This window comes from Verticillium alfalfae, genomic scaffold, assembly GCF_000150825.1.
Source record: "Verticillium alfalfae VaMs.102 supercont1.16 genomic scaffold, whole genome shotgun sequence".
Classification (NCBI taxonomy): domain Eukaryota; kingdom Fungi; phylum Ascomycota; class Sordariomycetes; order Glomerellales; family Plectosphaerellaceae; genus Verticillium; species Verticillium alfalfae.
The window spans coordinates 105341-124668 of NW_003315023.1; the positions used below are offsets into that span (position 1 = coordinate 105341).

The 19328-nt window shown below is 57.4% G+C and overlaps 7 protein-coding genes across 7 annotated transcripts; 4 read left to right on the top strand and 3 right to left on the bottom strand.

The window, feature by feature from the left end:
* Positions 1–1499: 1499 nt before the first annotated feature.
* Positions 1500–3158, bottom strand: VDBG_09716 (LDB17; the record flags this gene model as incomplete). The annotated part of the gene is made up of 3 exons (XM_002999950.1): positions 1500–2381; positions 2482–3014; positions 3104–3158. The coding sequence occupies 3 exons, from the start codon at positions 3156–3158 to the stop codon at positions 1500–1502; spliced, it is 1470 nt and encodes a 489-aa protein (XP_002999996.1).
* Positions 3159–3791: 633 nt separating this feature from the next.
* VDBG_09717 (Phospholipid:diacylglycerol acyltransferase) lies at positions 3792–5822 on the bottom strand (the record flags this gene model as incomplete). The annotated part of the gene is made up of 2 exons (XM_002999951.1): positions 3792–5366; positions 5460–5822. 2 exons carry the CDS (start codon positions 5820–5822, stop codon positions 3792–3794), a joined length of 1938 nt encoding a protein of 645 aa, XP_002999997.1.
* A 1146-nt stretch (positions 5823–6968) lies between these two features.
* Positions 6969–7572, top strand: VDBG_09718 (N-terminal acetyltransferase C complex catalytic subunit MAK3; the record flags this gene model as incomplete). The annotated part of the gene is made up of 2 exons (XM_002999952.1): positions 6969–7133; positions 7192–7572. The coding sequence occupies 2 exons, from the start codon at positions 6969–6971 to the stop codon at positions 7570–7572; spliced, it is 546 nt and encodes a 181-aa protein (XP_002999998.1).
* Positions 7573–7861: 289 nt separating this feature from the next.
* VDBG_09719 (conserved hypothetical protein) lies at positions 7862–8946 on the bottom strand (the record flags this gene model as incomplete). Its single annotated transcript, XM_002999953.1, has 4 exons — positions 7862–7953; positions 8008–8257; positions 8319–8851; positions 8904–8946. The coding sequence occupies 4 exons, from the start codon at positions 8944–8946 to the stop codon at positions 7862–7864; spliced, it is 918 nt and encodes a 305-aa protein (XP_002999999.1).
* A 541-nt stretch (positions 8947–9487) lies between these two features.
* On the top strand, positions 9488–10859 carry VDBG_09720 (conserved hypothetical protein; the record flags this gene model as incomplete). The annotated part of the gene is made up of 2 exons (XM_002999954.1): positions 9488–9816; positions 9872–10859. The coding sequence occupies 2 exons, from the start codon at positions 9554–9556 to the stop codon at positions 10857–10859; spliced, it is 1251 nt and encodes a 416-aa protein (XP_003000000.1).
* An 811-nt stretch (positions 10860–11670) lies between these two features.
* Positions 11671–16514, top strand: VDBG_09721 (MSN5; the record flags this gene model as incomplete). Its single annotated transcript, XM_002999955.1, has 10 exons — positions 11671–12321; positions 12372–12545; positions 12859–13324; positions 13375–13502; positions 13562–14212; positions 14266–14411; positions 14464–15065; positions 15122–15869; positions 16262–16338; positions 16441–16514. The coding sequence occupies 10 exons, from the start codon at positions 11671–11673 to the stop codon at positions 16512–16514; spliced, it is 3717 nt and encodes a 1238-aa protein (XP_003000001.1).
* Positions 16515–18042: 1528 nt separating this feature from the next.
* Positions 18043–18648, top strand: VDBG_09722 (predicted protein; the record flags this gene model as incomplete). The annotated part of the gene is made up of 2 exons (XM_002999956.1): positions 18043–18196; positions 18380–18648. The coding sequence occupies 2 exons, from the start codon at positions 18043–18045 to the stop codon at positions 18646–18648; spliced, it is 423 nt and encodes a 140-aa protein (XP_003000002.1).
* Positions 18649–19328: the final 680 nt, after the last annotated feature.

The following is a 19328-nucleotide window of genomic DNA, read 5'->3' on the forward strand; positions in this document are numbered from 1 at the left end:
TTCCCCGCCCACTATGTCACATGCACGCCTGCGCCATCCCGCGAGCGACATGCTTTTTGTAGCCAACTGTAGCTTCCGGGCGGCCTCCTGGTCCGAGTCGCTTTGCTCGCTCGCCTGGAGGCTACAGTAGCACGAGTCCATCGCAATGTCCCGAGCGTTAGCCTGGGGGAAAGGGGTTTCTTGTTCCAAGGAACCGAAATCGCTCATCCTCATCCTGGCAGTGTGCCCTGATGGTCGATGCCCCGTTGCTTCAGGTCTTTGCGGGTCTGGAGGGGGTTCTGTGTTCGATGACGAGGAGACCAGCTACTAAGTACGCGTGTTGCAGGGTAGCACGAGTACCACGGGAGATGCCGTAACTTTTTTCGCTTGCCGGCCGGCGGTCAAAATGCAGTGCAATCCCATGATACGTCTAGTAAGAAGCCTAAATCGATCCCGTGAGAGTCGGCTTATAGCTACGGTTTGCCCTTGTGTGGCCAGAACGTATGGAAGAAGGCAGCGAGAAGTGAGCCGCACACCCTGACGCGCCACTCTACTAGTTATAGCCACTGTCATGCCTCTGCCGGTGACGCTCTGCACCTCGTCGCCCGTACGAAATACATGGTCGTATGCTGCAGTTGGGCAGGGAGGTGTGAGTGTTTTGCGGCCACATTTCGTCCGTTCTAGACAGTCAATTGATATATCGTTATGGCGTGAGGGTGCAAGTAGATCGTTTGGTGTATGAATCACGATATGGTTTTTGGCCAGTTCTTCAGAATATTGACCTACACGAGTTAACAACATCAGTTGATACCAGTGAGCACATGGTCACTCATCTGTACATGGTTGTAGACATAACTCTTATAAACATGAAGCTCCTTCTTCAAGTAGGGGGGAAAAGAAACCGACACTATCCATCTTCCACACGTTGCAGTCGACATCTGTTAGGATACACCCAATGTCATAGCTCGATGGTGTCTTCACGGAGCGTACCTGTGTGTTCCTATGCCATGTCGGCTTTGCTGGATATCTTGCTAGACACCAAAACTCACAGCACAGTGATGTGTCGAAGGAGCGTACAGGCAGAATGCGCCAGCCAAAGACCAGGGCAAGCCGCAAGCCAAGCTCAGTAAACCTCGCAGCAAAATCCATTCGCCGACTCGATAGCAAAAAATCTACAACCCCCAAATCTTTTCAACGTTCTCAAGATACCCTGCCACTCGACAAGGGGTAAGCCGGCACACATCAGCAAACAGCGTCAGGGCGCGCGGCAGCTTGGTAATATAATCATGCTCCCATTGGTATCTGCCGTTTTCAGCAACTGTGTAGAAACAGGGGGACGCGGACATGGTCCCCCAACGCCTCGCTATGCGCCAATGACTTCCACGACCCAAGCGCCGTGCCATCAAAAGACCAAAAAAAAAGCAAATTCCAACTTCTCGGCATTGCTTTCTCTGCCCCTGTCATCCCCTGAGCGAACGATCCCTCACATTGCAGTCCCCATTCTCCCCTCTTCTCGCACGTCACACGTCCGAAGCAGGCCCGCCATCCGGCGGCGTCTCTACGATCCTCAGCTTGGCATGGCGTCTCGGCGGCGGCGCCTTGGGCGGCGTCTTCTTGCCGGTGCCGATGCCTGCAAACGGCAAGCCGTGCCTGTGCCGCGGCACCTCGGGCCGTATCCTCTTGGCTGCCGCCGTGCCCGCCGCCGCCGCCGCCTCGCCGCCAGCCTCGGCCCGGCGACTCGGCGTCTGCACGCCCGGCTTCTCCATGACGGCCGCGACGTCGACGACGCTGATGCTGCTGGCAGTCTGCGACGGTGAGAGGCTGATGCCGAGGAACTTGCGCGCCACCTCTGCCTCGCCGGATGCCGCTGCGGCAGCGTCTTCGTCCGGCGCAGCGAGCCACTTGACTTTGGACACGCGCTCGACGAGGCGCACAGTTGTCTCGTCGGCGGGGGCGAAGTGCGAGTTGCCAAAGCCGCCGAGGATGCGCAGGACCTTGTGGACCTCGTCGCGCTTGTAGTGCGGCGGGTGGCTCAGCTGCGTGTGGGCGAGCAGCGGGTAGAGGACGCGCAGGTACGTGTGGCGCAACGAGGCCTTCTCGTCCGGGAGGTCCATGAGGTTGCGGATGATGACGTCGAGAAGGACCTTGAGGTCGTTGGTGTAGAAGTACTCGTGCGTCGCTTTCGTCGTGAAGAGGAGGTACAACAGCTTGAGAATGAGGAGCTGCTGGCTCGTTTCCGTCTCGCGGTTCAGCAGCAGGATGATGTTCTCGCCAAAGGTCCGAAAGCTATCGCCGTGGAGGCTCAGACACTTGATGACTCTGTTTGTCAGAGGGGCCGAGGGCGCGAGAGGGTCGGTGCCGATGTTGGTCGAGGAGAGCATGTACTGTTCGTTGAGCACGAGCTGCGAGGGTCAGCTGGGATCGTGGGAAAGACATGATGCGAGGAAAGGCAGCATATCGGGGGCATGGAGAGGCATATAGACAGGCCGGAAGGGGACGTACGAGGACACGAATGATCGGATAGTGGTACGGGTCGTGAACATCGTTGGACAGCTCCTCGATGATCTGAAACAGATAGTTGATGAACCCGTCATCAATCTGCAAGAGATCCTCGGTGCGCAGGCGCTCAATGCGCGACATCTCGTACATGAGCTCCAGCAAGAGGCGATGCAGCCTGGGATCGCGGTCCTTGCGGCCGTTGATGAGCTCGAGCAGGCGCGGGAAGCAGGCCTCCTCGACCATACGCGTAAAGGTGGCCTCGTCGGCGCGGCCGTCGAGCAGCAGAAAGCAGGTGATGAGGTAGAGGCTGTTGGGCTCGTCCTCCTGCAGCAGGCTGAAGATGATCTGGGTGCGCACGTAGTCCCTGTTGTCGACGAAGAGCTGGCTCGCGAGCAGCTTCTGGGCGCAGGCGGCAATGTCGTCCTCGGCGTCGCAAAACTTGTCGCGGAACATGGAGGCGAGGTAGAGCCAGGAGCGCAGCGTCTCGTCTATCAGGTCGTGGGACTGGTATTGGGTGCCGACCACATCGTCGAGTTCTGTCGACGTCAGTCAGTCGGCGGACGCAACACTCCTGGCGCAGAGAAGGGCAACGAGGAAGCAGAGAGGGAACACGAGAGAGACGTACCTTCGAAGAATTCCTGCTCCGTCTCGAGGGATTGGTACACATCGTAGTCAGCCATGGTTGCCCGCAACTGAAGAAGAACAATGACCAGCGGTATATGGTGTGTATCTCTCACATCACTGTCGTCGGGCCGCGGGGTATGAGGTGAACAGGTGTGGTCTGTCGGAGGGCTGGTTTGTTGGAGCAGTAGTAGCAGCAGTAGCAGCAGCAGCAGCAGGCATTGGGAGAAGGCGAGAGAGGCTGGAGTGGTGGGCAGCGGAGCGGGGTGGGGTGGATCCAACGCCTGGACGCTACCAACCTTACGTCAAAGCTACAGGGAAGGCTGTAGAGACTCTCTCTAGGCGGCGTTTCCAGCGACGTCCTCCCGGATATGGTAAACACCGTTCCCAACAGGCCCATACCGATGGCGTCCTTCCGACAGCCGGCTGCATCGACCAAGACGCCGACAAGACGGCCGGCTCGCGATCATTTCGACTCAGTGCACAATAAGTTCATCCGTCTGACTCGTATCTATCATCTATGGGAATCATCGCAAACGCACGTCATGCAGTGCACCAACCGTCATCGTCATCCTCCCCGTTGGCCCCGACATGGCTGCCACCCGCCAAACGCCCAGAAGCAGAAACAAGAAGCACAACACCGCCAGCGCAGCCCGTCGAGCCTCGCCACGAAAAGAAAGAAATACGCTCGCCTAGTCACGCTCTTCGCCTTCCTCGTACACCTTGACCTGGTCGGCATACTTGTGGATGTCGCTGACGACGTAATCGGTAATGGTGTGGCCCTTGCCGGCGGCGACCCGCAGGATGAGCTCGTTGAGGTTCTGGCGGCCGAGAATGTCGACGTGGTCCGCCGTCTTGGGCCCGCCCCTGGGACTGAAGCGGTCGGGCTCGTGCGGCATCTCGACGACGGTGATCTTGGCGCCCGCCGGGTTGTACCGCTTGAGGTCCCAGCCGCGATTGCACATGTACCCCGTGCTGAGCAGGTTGACCGTTCCGTCGCCCTCGCCCATGACGACGCCGTGGTCGACCTCGCCCTCGATCAGCGCCGTGTCAATGGTGATGTTGAGGTTCGTCATCGACGGCATCTCCGGCGACCTGTAGTAGTAGCCGCGCTCCGTGGGCTTGCCCACGCCGTAGAAGCAGTAGATTTTGAGGTTGGGCGCCAGCGGCAGCCTCGTCTCGAGCGGGTTGATCCATTTTCGGGGGTCCTTCTCGTTCGCCTCGACTTCGGCCTCCGTGTGGGCCACGCCGTGAGAGTAGCTCTCCCTGACGAGGTCCTGGTACCATGTCTCTGTGGTGTTCCAGAGGTACTGCAGCGAATCGTCGACCGTCAGGTTCTTCTCCGGCGTCGTCCAGTTCAGGCCCTCCCTGAAGTTGAGCACCGTACCAAACGTGTGGTTCTGCCCCGGCAGGTCGTCAGGCGCCCACGTACCGTTGCCCCAGACGGCGTTGCCGCCGAGCGGAAGCATCGATGATATTCCAGGCATCGCTCGGAAAAGCTCGGCCCTCTCGTCCTTGCTGAGGAACTTCTCGAGACCGTAGACGGCAAAGGCATTGAGCTGCGCCGTGTCTCGCATCTCACCCGACAGCACGGCCGTCAGGTCCTTGACGGCACCTAGCATGCACCCGCTGACGTTGATCCAGGACTCGACGTAGCGGTCGACCCAGTCGTCGCCGCCACGGCCGCCCAGGTCAGAGGCCACCCAGTGAAAGAAGTAGAAGACAACCTGCCCGCCCATGCTGTGCGACACGAGGACGGCTTTCTTGCCGCCGGATGCTTCAAAGGCCGTCTCAATGTGGTTCTTGAGGCGCGTGAAGTACTGGTCTCGGATCTCGAGGTGCGGGTATGCCAGCCGCCAGTCGTACGCAGCAGTGAACGAGTTGGATGGGTCGTAGCCGATGGAGGCAAGGTTCTCAAAAATCTTGTTCCAGATCCAGTAGCCCGTGATGAAGAAGTCGGTCGCATCAAACCCCTGCGCCGCTCGTAACTTGATGTTCGGGGGATCGAGACCCGTCTGCTTGTCGAGCATGATGTGCCTCTTCCAGTTGTCCTTGTCCATGACGAGAGCGCGCATCATGCTCCAGCTGCCCCAGAGACGCTTGCGAAAGTATGGCCGGGAGACGTTGGCGGTGCCCCAGGACTCGAGTCCCGTCGAGATGACGCCGGGCACCATGATCATGGGATGGTGGGCTGAGAGGCCTTCGGACCGCGCCTGTAGGCCGACGGCAAAGGCATCGTAGCTGTCGACGAAATCGCGTTCTCCTTTCTGTCGGCCGTATCGTCAACACGAGGGCCCTCTTTGACTTGCCGTGTCGAAAAATGCAGTGTATCGAAGAGTGAGGGAAAAAGGCAAACATACCACGAGGTCGCGCATATCGGCGACGAGGCCGGCGGGCAGGGCATCGAAAAGGCTGTCGACGCTGAACTCGCCGAGCTCAGGAAAGTCGATGAGGTCGTTGCTCTTCGCGAAGAAGCCGGCGGCGACGAGGCCGAAGAGACTGCCGAGGAGGAAAATGGCGGTGGAGCGTCGTTTCCTCGTCTTCGGTTCGTCGATATGCTCGACGATATGGACGTGTTCAACGGTCGTGTGGTTGTCCTCTTGACCAGCGGCCGGCGGTGTGGGTGGTGCCTCGCTTTCGGATGGATTGCTGAGGGCACTGTCGGAGGGTTGACTCGGCGGCATGCGCCGCCTGAGTTCCGAGGGTTGGGGCTGTCGCGGCATGGCGGCGCCGGGTGTCGTTCCTGGGACAGCCGGGTGTGTAAATGGCGCTGAGGCTGCCGGCTTGGTGTTGAAGAAAGTCTCGTGAGCCGCAGCTGGGACCTGTCGGAGACGGCGGGATACCTTGGATGGCCCATGCACGTGGTATCACATGGAACGGGAAAAAGTCGAGGCGCGCGCTAGCTGCTGCCGGTACTTCTGGCTACGATGGCCCAGAGTACAGAGCTCCCGGGCAGTGGATTCCCTGTCGCGAGATGCTGCAAGGGATTGCTCGAGGTCCCCCTGTTGCACCTGGGGTCTGTGTTGTGGTGTTCCTCCTCGTGGCGGAGGGGACTCGACCGTCGCTCTTGAAAAAAGGAGCTGTCACGCTTCGAAGACAGTGACGTCAACAGGGTGGCGGCCGAGAGCTACACCTCCGAGCTGTCAACAGACATTGATCGGATATATTCGTCCGAGTTCTGCATGGTTGGTGTTTGTCTTGTCTTCTATCCTGTGCAGCCGATGCTACTTAGGTGATCCTTAGGTACCGTACGGAGATGTGCCTTGGTGTCCATGACCAGGCGCTTTGCAGATCTCGCAAGCGGCGTCGAGCTTCACTGCTGGTGCTGTCAAGTCGAGGTGGGACTGAGCCAACCCCACTCTGCCCTCTCTAGGGGGGCCCTGGGCCGCTGCCAGGGAGTGGAGGGGCTTTCGCGTAGCTGTAATTCAGTCCAACCTCACCCGTCATGTTCCGTCAGCCGCCCAGCCTCAACCCTCGAAATACATTGACGTTGTACTATCGACTGCATGTGATCGCCCGTTGAAAACGCAAACAGGGCTGTATCTCCCTCCTTTTGGTTGGCGCAACGCATCTGCATAGTCGCCTCCGAAAACCCGCCTTCGCATTGGATCCAGGACAGCAACGTAGGGCCAGCACCGGCCGGACCTTCTTTCCAACTCGGGCAGTCGGCTGCAACTCATTTAGAAGCCCCCGCCTTGGACCCTGGATGTGGTTTTCTGAACGCCATTCCTACCGTCGACCTCAACCTCCTTCTGTGCACATCCCGTCCTGGCTGGGTCATTGCGTAGACGACCGGGTGATCTGGTCTCCAAGGCGCCAAGCCCACACACCACGCCCATCCATCACAAAACCCTCCGCCCGGTGCGACGATGGCGGAGCTCACAGATGAGCTCAACTACATTCAGTATGACCACAGCCTCGAGAGCAGATACCTCCCCGCCATACGCTCTCTCATCGCCAAAGACCTGAGCGAGCCCTACAGCATATATGTCTATCGCTACTTTCTGTGCCAGTGGGGCCACTTGTGTTTCATGGTACGTCACGCCACCTTGGACAAGACGGCGGCGGGCAGTTGACTGACGACTCTCGCAGGTCCTCGACCCCTCTGACGCGTCCCTTGTCGGTGTCATCATCTGCAAGCTCGAGGTGCACTCGTCCCACTCTCCTCCCACACGCCGCGGCTACATCGCCATGCTCGCCGTAGCGTCAAGTCATCGCGGAAAAGGCATAGCGACGGCCCTCGTCAAGAAGGCTATCGACGCCATGGCCACGAGGAGCGCAGATGAGATCGTGCTCGAGACGGAAGAGACCAACATACCCGCGGTGCGCCTCTACGAGCGTCTCGGCTTTCTGCGCTCCAAGAAGCTTCACCGCTACTATCTAAACGGCAACAGCGCCTACCGCCTCGTTTTACTTCTTAAATCTATCGATCCGGATGCACACATGGAGGAATCGGACGAATTATACTCTTGATTTTGCTTCATTTTACATTGTTTATATCATTTGAGGTCACCAGTCTTCTGCTGCTGCTGGAGCGAGTTTCACGGGGTGCTGCTCTTGCGCCGGGCATGGGGTTTATGGTGTTGGGATGCATATTAGGAAGGCCTGCGGCATGGTCATCAAAAGCAAATTCTGTCTTTCATCGGCGCTCCCATTTCCCGCTTTCTCGCCGTGAAATGTCAGATTTCCACCAGCAAATGGCAGCCCTTCCAGACTCACGTGGCACAGTCGAGACTCCCGTCCCACCCTGTCATCGTGCTTCTCAAATCTGCGCCGTTACCTCGTTTGAATTGTAGATTGACGCCTTGAGACCCCAGCTGTTTCCTCCTGCAATGCCAATGTAGGTAAAAGCATCTGGATTCTCGCTGTCAGCTTTCGTCGTCAGGTTTGGGGGCTCCGCCCACGAACCTGGCTTGTAGTATATCGCCTTTTTCATCGTCTCGACGACTCCCAGGTCCTGCAGCCCTCGCAGAACCCTGGTGACATCAGCCATGTCCCGAAAGTCGGCCGTGTAGACGCAGATGAGCCGCTCTTTACGGCCCGTATCGTCGGATCTCGGCGCGACCTTTGCAGCGATCCCCAGCTCATTGTTGGCAGTAGCTTTAGCAACCAGACCCCAAACTTCGTTGACCACCTCTGGATCGCAAAAGAGCATCCACTAGGGTCGAGTCAGCCTCGTGCTCAGCTCACTGATCATGCATGGAGGCGTTGTGTCCTACCTTGCCAGACCGCACACGGCAAGCATGTGCCAGCTTCAAGACATCTTCCACAGCCGCCTTCCTTTCCTTGTTAGCTTCCCTCGTCTTGACTGTCTTCGTTTTTGCCGTCAATTCCAGTCCTCCTAGAAAGCTTGTGAGGATATGCAGCCTTTCAGTGCCTCCTTCCACAGCCCTGGCCAGCTGCGTCCCCTCCTCCTCCGGCGCCTCATCCTCATTGCCCCTGCTGCTCCGGCTCTGCGCATCCGGCCTCGCCTTACGAGAGATGTAAGGATTGCAAACAAAGATCCAGGGCACCTCACCTGAGGCTTCCGTTGTCGCCGGGGGCAGGCGCGAGAGGAAGTCGTCAATCGTCTCGGTCAGCTGCCAGGCGTAGGGAACGCCGGCGTAGGGGTTGTGCAGCTTGGATGCGGTCTTCAACTTCTTCCTGGCCGGCATGGGGCTGAGGCGGGCTCGGTCCTGGTGAGCCTGATGCCACTCGTGGACGTCGAAGTCGTCGACGCGAGCCTGGAGCTCGGCTACGATGTCATCGTCACCTGGCAGTGTCAGCTTCGCGGTTCTGGAATCATGTAGAGGACGCAGTGATACCGTAAAAATCCGACTCTGAGTCGTAAAGAATCTGCGGTGCCATTTAGGTTGTCGAGATCCTGAAAGTGTTCGGGGTCAGTGTCAAGCTCAGGATCAGAGCACCAAGTTACGCGTTGGACGGGTTGTTTTGCAAGTGTTGATACGACAGACAAATCTCGTGGCGCGTGATACGTGCCGCTGAAAACAAAGAGAGAGTATCGCGTGGAAAAGAGATGCAGGTGAAGGCTATTCGACAAGTTTATTCAGAGTGACGAGAAAGCAAGTCTTGTAGAGGAGGCAGGTGGTAGGTGGGCAGGTACTTGCCGTGGTCCCGCCACTAGATCCCTCCCTATGACACTCATGACGTTGAGCAGGGGTATTGCTTTTCAGCAAATCGACCCATGTACTTCCTATGGGCATTTGCTTTTTGGTCCAACCCCTCCATGCGATTGATTGTTAACTGGAACGAGTTGGGTTTGCGGCATGGCGCAGGTGCTTGTCGAATTGGGACGATTCGATACTGGTGGCGGGCCGGCCCGCACATTTTAGAATCAAGGAGATGGTAGTGTCAATTCAAAGGCGAGCATGAATAAACCTCATCCTCCACAGTTCCAACTCACGCATAACCCATTTCATACAGTCCAGCACAGGCGGCTGGGACACTCTACAGAATGAGTGACGAAGGCCAGACAATCGCTTCAACCCAAAGTATCGTGCTGGATTTGCCGCCGAGCTGTGTCGAGTTTTCCCAAACGCACCCCTCCTACTTCGTTGTCGGAACCTATAACTTGCAGAAGGACGACAAGGTGGAAACAAAGCCCGATGCCTCCGGAGACGACGAGAGTTCTTTCGAGCACGGAGAGGTGACCGCGGCAAAGAAGACGCAGAATCGCAATGGCACCCTCGTCGTGTTCAAGCTCGTGGATGCAACGATGTAAGACTCTCCCTCGAGCTCCTGTCATCCTACATGCTGCTGACACCGGGCAAAGGCATCATGTCCAGGTAGTCTCACAGCCATCTGCGATCCTAGACCTTCACTTCTGCCCCATCGTTGGCAAGCAAGACATTCTAGCAGTGGCATCCAGCACAGGCACGCTCGCTATTATGCGACTGGACCCAACATCTGACGAGTCCTCGCCGCTGAAGCACATCGCGACGAGCACATTCCCTGATACCCCTGACGGTGTCCTTTTCCTGTCTCTCGCCTGGCACCCGTCAGACCCCAAGGTCCTTGCTGTCACGACCTCATCGAATGACGTCTGTCTTGTGCGTCTTGACGATGACTGGAAAATAATTCAGGATGACCCGTACCCTGTCCTTACCCACTCACTCGAAGCCTGGACTGTCGCGTTCACCCCGCCTACAGCTTCCAACGAGGATGGACGAACAGAGGACGACCTCACGGTGTACTCGGGAGGTGATGATTCCGCCCTTCGATACGTCGCCTTGGGCGCCACGGGACTAAGCGAAGAGAGCCGATTCGGCCTCCTATTCCCGCCCCTCAAGCTGGATGCGCACGATGCAGGTGTGACGGCCATCCTGCCGACGTCTTGCCATCTTCACGATGGGTCCAGGATCGTGCTCACGGGAAGCTACGACGACACGTTCCGCATTCTCGCGGTTCACTCGCCTCGCAAGACCTACGGAGCTCGCAAGTACAGCCGCGTTGCCGAAGAATATCTGGGAGGCGGTGTGTGGAGGCTGAAGCTGATGCAAGCGCGCCAGGAGGAAGACGAATGGCACGCTACGGTCCTGGCTTCATGTATGCATGCAGGAGCGAGGGTGCTGGAGGTAAGAGGCTCTCTGGATGGTCAGAATTGGGATATCAAGGTGCTTTGTCGGTTTGAGGAGCACAAGAGCATGAACTACGGCAGTGATTTCGTGCCAGGGACTGGTGTCAGCTCACAGCCACTGGTCTGCGTGTCTACAAGCTTCTACGATAAATTGCTGTGTTTGTGGAGATTTGAGACAAGCTGAGATGTTTCGTGAGGGTAGAAGATAACAACTCTGCAACGAATTCACTGTTCTGATGCGTCTTGTTGATTTTGCGTCCCTATACTACAACCCTACCTACTGTACCTACGTACTCGGCTAGGGACTGGCCAGTGACAGATCTTATCAGCGCCCTGCCGCCTGGAGCAGTACTGTACTTTACAGTGTCCCCACTGGGCTGGGTACCTTCGGTCATGGCCGCGTCAAGGGAGGGTTTACCTCACAGACCCAGGCCCCGGGACTGTCAGGCCCGGGCGTCAGGTTTCTGGCATCCATGCATGTGCGCCCACTTCCATATTCAGGTCGGGTCCGAGTGCCTTTCAGTTCGTGGCTAAGGACCTTACCGTACATTACCTCACCTCCCTGGAAGCTCGGTCTGCCTGCCTGGGTCCAGATCCCTGGGGCGAATTATTTGCTTGACACTTCACGCTTCACGCTTCACGCTTCACCTCTCACCTGATCTGTTCACTGCCTTCTCCCAGCTTCGATCTGATCTTCTCTACAGCTTGTTCGCAGTATACGCCCTTTCTGTGTGCTGCAGTTCGCGCTGCCTAACATATCTTAACCCAAAGACCCCCACCATTTTTGTTGTCTCCCGGCCCAAATCTCGACCCCTAGTCAGCTCACTGCCGTTGTTCTCCAAATCCAACAACAAACACTAGACTCATCCCCCGCCCTTCCCCTCCCTACAGCAACCCGACCCCCGAACCGCATGCGATCGATCTGATATCTTCGAGGAGGCATCATCACGTTCGACCCAGAGCTCCCGATCGAGGGTCGTCTTGCTCCGTCTATCATGGCCTCGGCGCATTCCAATGGCGCTGCCGGCATCGGCTCGTCAAACGGCGGGGAGGTCGATATCCTCTCCCAGATTCACCAGGCCCTCGAGGTCGTACACGCCCCCTACTCAGCCAACGAAGCTCGGAGGGAGGCGCAAGAGTTCCTCGAAAACGTCAAGGCCGTCGACGAAGCCCCCTTCCACGGCTACACCCTGGCCTCGAACAAGTCGCAGCCCGCCGTGGTCCGACACTATGCGCTCTCGCTTCTCGATAATGCCATCAAGCACAAGTGGGCCGACTACACCACCGAACAGGCCTCGACCCTCAGGGGGTGGATGCTGGAGCTGTGTCAGGGCATCTCGCAAGCCGATCCGTTGTACATCAGAAACAAGACGGCCCAGCTCTGGGTAGAGGTGGCAAAAAGGTCGTGGGGCACCGAGTGGATGGACATGGACGAGCTGCTGGTTCAGCTTTGGCAGGTGCCCGACTCGGCCGTACACAAGGAGCTCGTCATGACGGTTCTCGAGACGCTGGGCTACGAGACCTTCTTTGGCGATGACGTCGTGGTGGCTATGAGGCAGGGGGTCCTTTGCAAAGGTTGGACAGAAATCACCACGCCCACCGCTGTGCTGGCCGAGGCGATCAAGAACCGCAACCCAGCCCCCGAGGTGCGGTACGGTGACGAGGGTTGGCTGGTGCGGTTGGTGCTCTGCTCGAGCAATGTCTCAACGGCGACATCAACGGCAACAGCGAAGTGCGTTCCTGCGCCGTGAAGGCGCTCTCCGTCCTCAGCACGTTAATGCCGTGCACGATCCCCAAGGGCACGGCAGCCTCGAAAGTCGTCCCCGTCGCCTCCAGAGCGCTCGCTGCTTCCCAAGTGTCTGTCCAAAAGGTATGGCACCTCAGGTCTTGGTGGCCAGGCGCTGCTGCCATCTTGGGGGGAGCTTTGCTAATATATTGGTGCAGGGAGCTCTGGAGGTCTTGCATGCCCTTTATTCACGCGATGACTTTTACGATGAGGAGTTTGCAGAGCTGGTGGCGCCCATGTACGAGCAGGCGTCGGTCGGACTGCTCAAGGAGCTCTTCAACTGGTCGGTGGTCGACGCCGAAGATATCGACGACGACAAATACCAGTTCGCTAAGAAATTCTCCGAGGTTCGTGTGACAGCAGATATCGATGGAGAATTCCTTACTGACTCTTCCAGATGCTGTCCTTACTTGGAAATTATCTTGATCGCAAATTCTCCGTCGTCCCCACGGGATCAGATATCGATGGTTTCCTGAATCTTCTCGTTGTTGTAGCGCAAAGCCAGAGCCTCATTGTGTCCATCCCTGTGCTTGTAACGTGGACCCGTCTCCTCAACAACAGGTTAATCGGGCAAAGCTCTGCCAACTCACAGCTCATTGGGCCTCTGCTTGAACTGTGCGGTTCGAGGCTCATCAGATACGAGAACCTGCCCGAAGACACGCAAGATGCCACCTATCTGTTCCTCATGGAGGACACAGACACTATGCCCGAGAGGCATGCTTTCCTAGGCAACTACCGTCGCTACAGTATGCAAGTCATTGAGGCAATTGTCCAGCTGAAGCCGTCCGACGCCATCTCGCACATCCTGGGCCAAACCGAACAGGTGCTGCACCATCTGTACGATGGACAGCCGAGCCTGAATGGTACGCGCCCTGCACTACTGCCTGAGCGAGAGACCTGCTGACCCCCGCAGTCGCCGCATACGCGAAGCATTCCATGCCTGTTCTACGCGCCGATGCCCACTTGACCGTAATCGATGCGGCCAACAAGGGCTACATGAAGTGGAGGGCCAACCCAATTCAACGCGGCAATCCCGATTATGTGAGTGACATGGTAGTGGAAGAATTATGCTTGGTGCTGATGTGGTCTAGGATCAACAGCGATCGAGCCTCGAGGACGGCCTCGAATCTTGGTGTCACAGGCTTCTGGATATGAACTTCGAGGACCCAATGATTCGCAAGAGAGTACTGCAAATCCTAGTCCTCATGTCAACATCAGCGCTCGATAAGAGACCTCAGTTCATGCTGAAGGTCTTAGAGCACATCCTAATGACGTGGCCGGCGCCCCAGCCGGAACACCGTGCCTTTAATGAGGCCATCAAGGACTTCCAGTCTGAAAGCATGTTCGAACTGCAGAGGCTAGCATCCAAGGTCCCCGATCATCTGCTTGCTGTTTATGATCAAGTCGAGACGCGGGTCCGTGACATGGTCACATCGGGGACGCTCGACGAGAAGCGACAGATTGCCTATCAAACATTTCTATTCATCATCGTTCACCGGGCGAGCAACATTGACCCCCAGGTCCAGATGCAGCGATTGGAAGGTTTTATCGAGCCAATCAAGGCTCAGTGGCAGAACCCCGAGCTCAAGCAAGCCCTTTCGTCATACTCTGGCTTCTGTGAGCTGATGGCGCTAGATAAAGCGAAGGCCTATCTCAGGAATCATGGAGCTCATACTGTTAGCGACTGGGGCGCGTGCGAGCTGGATGCTGAGGGCCTTGCTCTGCAGGCGGAGCTCGAAGACAGGCAAAAGGTATGTCCATGGGATGCCCTGTCTGCTGTCCGATCGGTGCTAACATGCTGCAGATGCTGCCCCTCCGACCGACCAAATCTTTCCTGTCTTACTCGGTCGAAAAGCTGGAAAAGTCTTCCCAGCCCTTCCAGGCATCATACAGGCTCTGGAATAACGAAGCCTTCCAGGCCATCTTGCCTGATCTTCTGCAATTCCTCAGGTACGTATATCTTGAGCCAGTCCACAGCGTCGACACACAACTGACCTTGCAGCCATGCCCATGCATCGCACAACCCCGACAACTGGCCCGAATTTCCCAATGAGATGGGCACTGTCGTCAAGAGGGTGCTCAGCGATCGCTTTTGGCAGGCAGGCATCTCGGAAGGCAGCAAAGACGAGTTCTACGCTCGCGTAACGGATAGGAAAGGGACGTTGGAAGGACTTGCATCGACCATCAGAGGCTCGGTGCGGTTCGTGCGAGAGACATGCTATGCGATTATTTACTGCATGAGCCGGCTCGAGACGTACTTTTACGGGTTTGGCGAACTGCCAAGCCCCCTCGCCGAAGCGTTGTTCCAGAACGCAGTCCACCTGTCTGCCCATCAACAGATCAATCTGCTCAACCTGACGAGATACCTGGTGGACGATTGTCCACTGGAACAGCGCGAGCACTTCCTGCCGCCGCTCCTGGCGAATTGCTTCCGACAGATGGACGCGAAGATCAGTTCCGAATGGAAGAGGCTCGAGGACCAGCAGAAGATTGACGTCGGAAGCGACGACCTGACCGAGGAGATGAAGTCGGAGAGCATCCTGCGGCAGGTCACTCACACGGCAGTCATCATGGTCGCCGATTTCCTTGACCCAACGAAGCGAAGTAAGTATTCCCGTGTGTACACTGGCCTTGGGTCTTTCGTGCTGACACTCGTGCAGACCCCGCGCCGCTGCGGCCACAGGATCCTCCCAAACGATACCCGACGCTGAGAAAGTTCTGTCTCATGCACTCCAGCATCGTCGAGCCTCTTCTTCTGTTCAGCACGCACGCTATCCGAATGAGAGATGGGAGGTGCTGCAACATTATTCTGCGTGTCTTCCGATCGATCGTGCCCGACTTCCAGTCGTCCGATGTCACAGCTGCAGGCGGCGATGGCCACACACCACAGGACGGCGGCGCGGATCCCTGGCTCGACACGACGGCCATTGACCATGAGAGGGCCACCCAGATTCGCGAATACATCTCAACACAGGTGCTCGAGGCCTGCGTGACATCCTTCCACGAGCCGTACTTTGTTGACCTGCAGAAGGATCTCGCGTCGCTCATCGCGGCGATCGTGGTCCACTACATGACGCTGACGGATTCGCCGAAGAATTTCCTCCTCAGCATCCCAGGCGTCAAGTTCAAAGACTTTGAGAAGCTCGGGGAGTTTGCGCAGAAGCCCAGCTCCGGGTCGCGCCAACAGCGGGCGCTCGTGCTGCATCTTTTGAAGGACGTCAAGGGCGTGAGCATGGCCGAGATGCACAAACTACCCAAGAGCGGGCTGCCGGCTGTGCAGAAGAAGCCGGCACGCAGCAAGATGGCGCAGGAGTTTATGACGCCTGCGGACGAGGCGGGGTCCAAGGGCCAGCCATCGACGGGCGTCGCGGACGATAGCCTCATTGGGCTTGCCAACTTGTTCGACGCGTAAGGGCTCACTCATGAGAAGGGGGGGTTGCACACTCGCGCGCGGGGGAGGGCAGCAGGAGGCAACAGGATCAGCACGGGACAGGAAAGGGCAAGGGCAGTGGCGGCGGCGGCATGGAGTTTACGGCGTTGGACAAGATCAAGAATGGGCGGGGGAAGGATATCACAAGAATAGCCAGGGCAGGAAAGGCAGAAAAGCGAAAGGGTCGACCGGCCATCAAGCAACACCCAGCTCTGTGCCGCGGCATTGATTTGTCCTGGCGCAGGGGTGGGGTGGGGTGGGAGAAAGGATGGATGGATGGATGGACGGCAACGTTCAGTAGAGAAACGCAACGATAAAATCATAATCATTCTGGCCCATGCCTCGGCTTCTACTTGTGAACCATGTCCAGTGTTCGGCCCTCCCACAGGACGCTCCCCGTATTGTATCGCGGTTCATCCCTTTACGAGAACGACCTCAGGTACAACGGTACGTCCCGGACACTCCAGATATAATAGCAGAATTCCGTTTCCGGACCAGGTATATGCTATCGCTTGATCGCACTATATTAGATGAAAATCATTTAAGTAGGCGGTCGAGCCGGCGCCATGGCTCCAAAGTGCCTGAGGCCGTACTCTTGGTGGTCCTCAAGGGATGGAGGTTGATGTTCCCTCGACATCCGCCAGCAACTGGCATCGGGTGTACAGTACATGCGCCTCCTGCTTCCCGCCTCCAGGACAGCAGGTGGCGTCCCCTCATCCGCAAGCATTTCCGCATCGAGGATGGCCCCATCCAGGGATCTGGGAAGGGCAAAGTGCGGCTCGGCACCTGCAGGCTCGCAGCCCAGTCAGCCAGTCTGAAAATGCGAGGTGATGGGATGGTGGATTTGGAGGGGATCACCACCACCACCACCACCTCGGCGGCCGGCCGATGGAGGGCAGATAGTCTGGAGGGGCGAGACCGAGGTCCGGGTGATCTGCGGCTTGGGGCGGGGTATTGCCTGCTCATGGCTTTGCCTCTTAATACACTATTCATTTGTTTGTGTTTGGCTACGAAATCACGGGAACCGGGGGACGGGGGGCTATCGATGGCAGATGGAGAGATGGTCGTTTCCAGCGGGGGGAGAGACATGGGGAGGAAATGGGGGGCCGGGTAGGGAGGGCAGATCTCAAGAGGGGCCGAAAGCTGGCTGGCCGGCTTGCTTGCTCGTCTGATGGCTGGTTGGTGGCGAGTGGCGGGGTGGGAAAAGCGTGTGTTCCTGAATCGCCGCGTCAGGGCGCAGGCTGACATATAGTGTACCGTAGATGAACCATGGACAGTGCATTCCGATGCGACACGACCGAGGGCCGCTTAGTGGTGTGCTGCTCGTGCGACGTGGGAGACGTGTTGGCGACCGAGAAAACGAAAAAGCAAAATTATTTCACCCTCGCCCGTCGACCTCGTGTTCGTGGCTGTCCGATCGATGGCGGCCACGAGGGAGGGAGCATTTGTCACGAACGGGAGGAGGCGCATTGAGGGCGGGAACTTGAAGGGCGATCGATCCTATAGGCCGTGGGTATAGGCCGCGGGGGTTATGGAAGTGCCAAAAAGAAAGGGCAAGACACTGGGGTAACACAGCCGTGTCTCTCTTTTCGTCGCTGCTCTCGGTGTCTCGGTTTTGGGTAGTGGATGTGAAACATGGGCTTCGTGAAGAATCGCTGTCCGAATGATGGGATGGTTTCAGACAGGCGTCTTCGTTGATGCTGCCGCTGCTGCTCTACTGCTGCACTGCTGATGCCGCTGCTGCTGCTTCTGTTCGTAAACCAAGCTGGTCTTCGGCACTGCGGAACAGAGGGCCTCCACCAGGCGTGCACAAGGCGGAGGCCCTCGGGTGACACGACGCTAAAGGGGAAGGCGAGGGACGGCGAGACAACGGCGGCGTGTGTCACGGAGAAGAGTCAGAGGGTAGTGTCTGTCTGTCACCAGAAGCCAGGGTCATGGCGATCTATCCTATCTGGCCTGTCATAGTCATGATAAGGCTGTCAGAAGCATAATAGGGGTGTGCAAAGGGCAGATTTGACAGAAGTATGATGCGTCGGGATCATCGGGGCAGGCAACGAATATGGGCAGTCCAGGCAAGTGAAGCATCAAGGCGGCGGACATGATGAAAACTTCCGTACCTACCTTACCTACCTACATGTACATGTAGTACCCATGAACGCTAGCCAGGTTAAGAGAGCGACCCTTGGCCCTGTCAAAGCGCGCTGCAGCATTCGTCGAGGCGGGCCTAACGTCAATCTTCGCCTTGACGTACCCATGGATCCATCGCCGCCGCCTTCTTCCATCCATCATCTCTGCCTTGTCTCAGGTCAGTCCAGAGCTATGTCCTTATTTCGGGAAGGCTTCAACATCCTCTAGGCCGCAATTCGTTAGGTTTTCTGCACCGGCAGTCCCTCCTGATGGGACGCGCGAACTCAACTTCTGTTCCCTGGCCGCACTTCCTCCGGCGCACTTCCTCTGGTGACAAACTTGCTGTGACCTGCCAACCCAGCGAATCCTGCTGCACGGATTCACCTCTTCCATCACCTTTCTTCTCCTCCTCCTTGGCGTCACAAAAGCCTTGGCCAGCAACCTCCACGCCAGGCCGTCCGATCTGCTCCAATCCGAACCACGAGATCCTGCGACAGCGTATACCTCAAACAGACCGCAGCTCGATCTCAGCATCCTGTCCCACACTCGCTGCCAACCATCTACGCTGCCACACCCTTCCGCGACCTCCTGTCCTACGAAACATCCCATTGTCCCTCCGTCCTGATCTAGAGTCACACGATACGACTGTACTGGTTGCATCGTACTGTATCCGAACATCGACTGCCGAAACCACCTGCTGTTGAGCCAAGATCCGCCCAAAGTCACGGTAGCATCAGGTCGGGTCACACAGCATCCACAGAAGAGGTTAAGGTAGTATCGTAAACAACCTTCAATCGGGCACTTGACCCCAAGTCGACCAAGCCCGATCAGATCTCCCACAACCCCGGCCGAGGCAACGCTTGGCATCTCGACACCTCCACCCCTGTTTCGTCCCGTCCTGACCTGACCCTGGCCTGGCGTGAGCCTGGGCCTGCCCTTTCTCGTTTCAACCCCCTCGCACCCACGCCTCCGTCCTCATCTTTCATCCTCATCCGTATTCTCATCCGCCATTGTCTTTCCACCATCAACTCAAGGCACCTCCGTCACGCTATCAACCTGACACCATATCCAAACCATCGCGAGCTATTCTCATTGACATATTTGCTGCCCCGCTGTACGACAAACCACTAGTTCACTAAGAAGGCCGTGAACCACTTGCCATCTTCGACTCTTTTACGACAGCCGTCACCAGCCGCGCTCGTTACCTACGACTCCTTTAACAGTCGCCATGGTGTACTGTGGCAAGCCTTCGAGGGGCTGCCAGATGTGCAGGACGAGGAGAATCAAGGTAAAGCGTCACGAACCGCGAA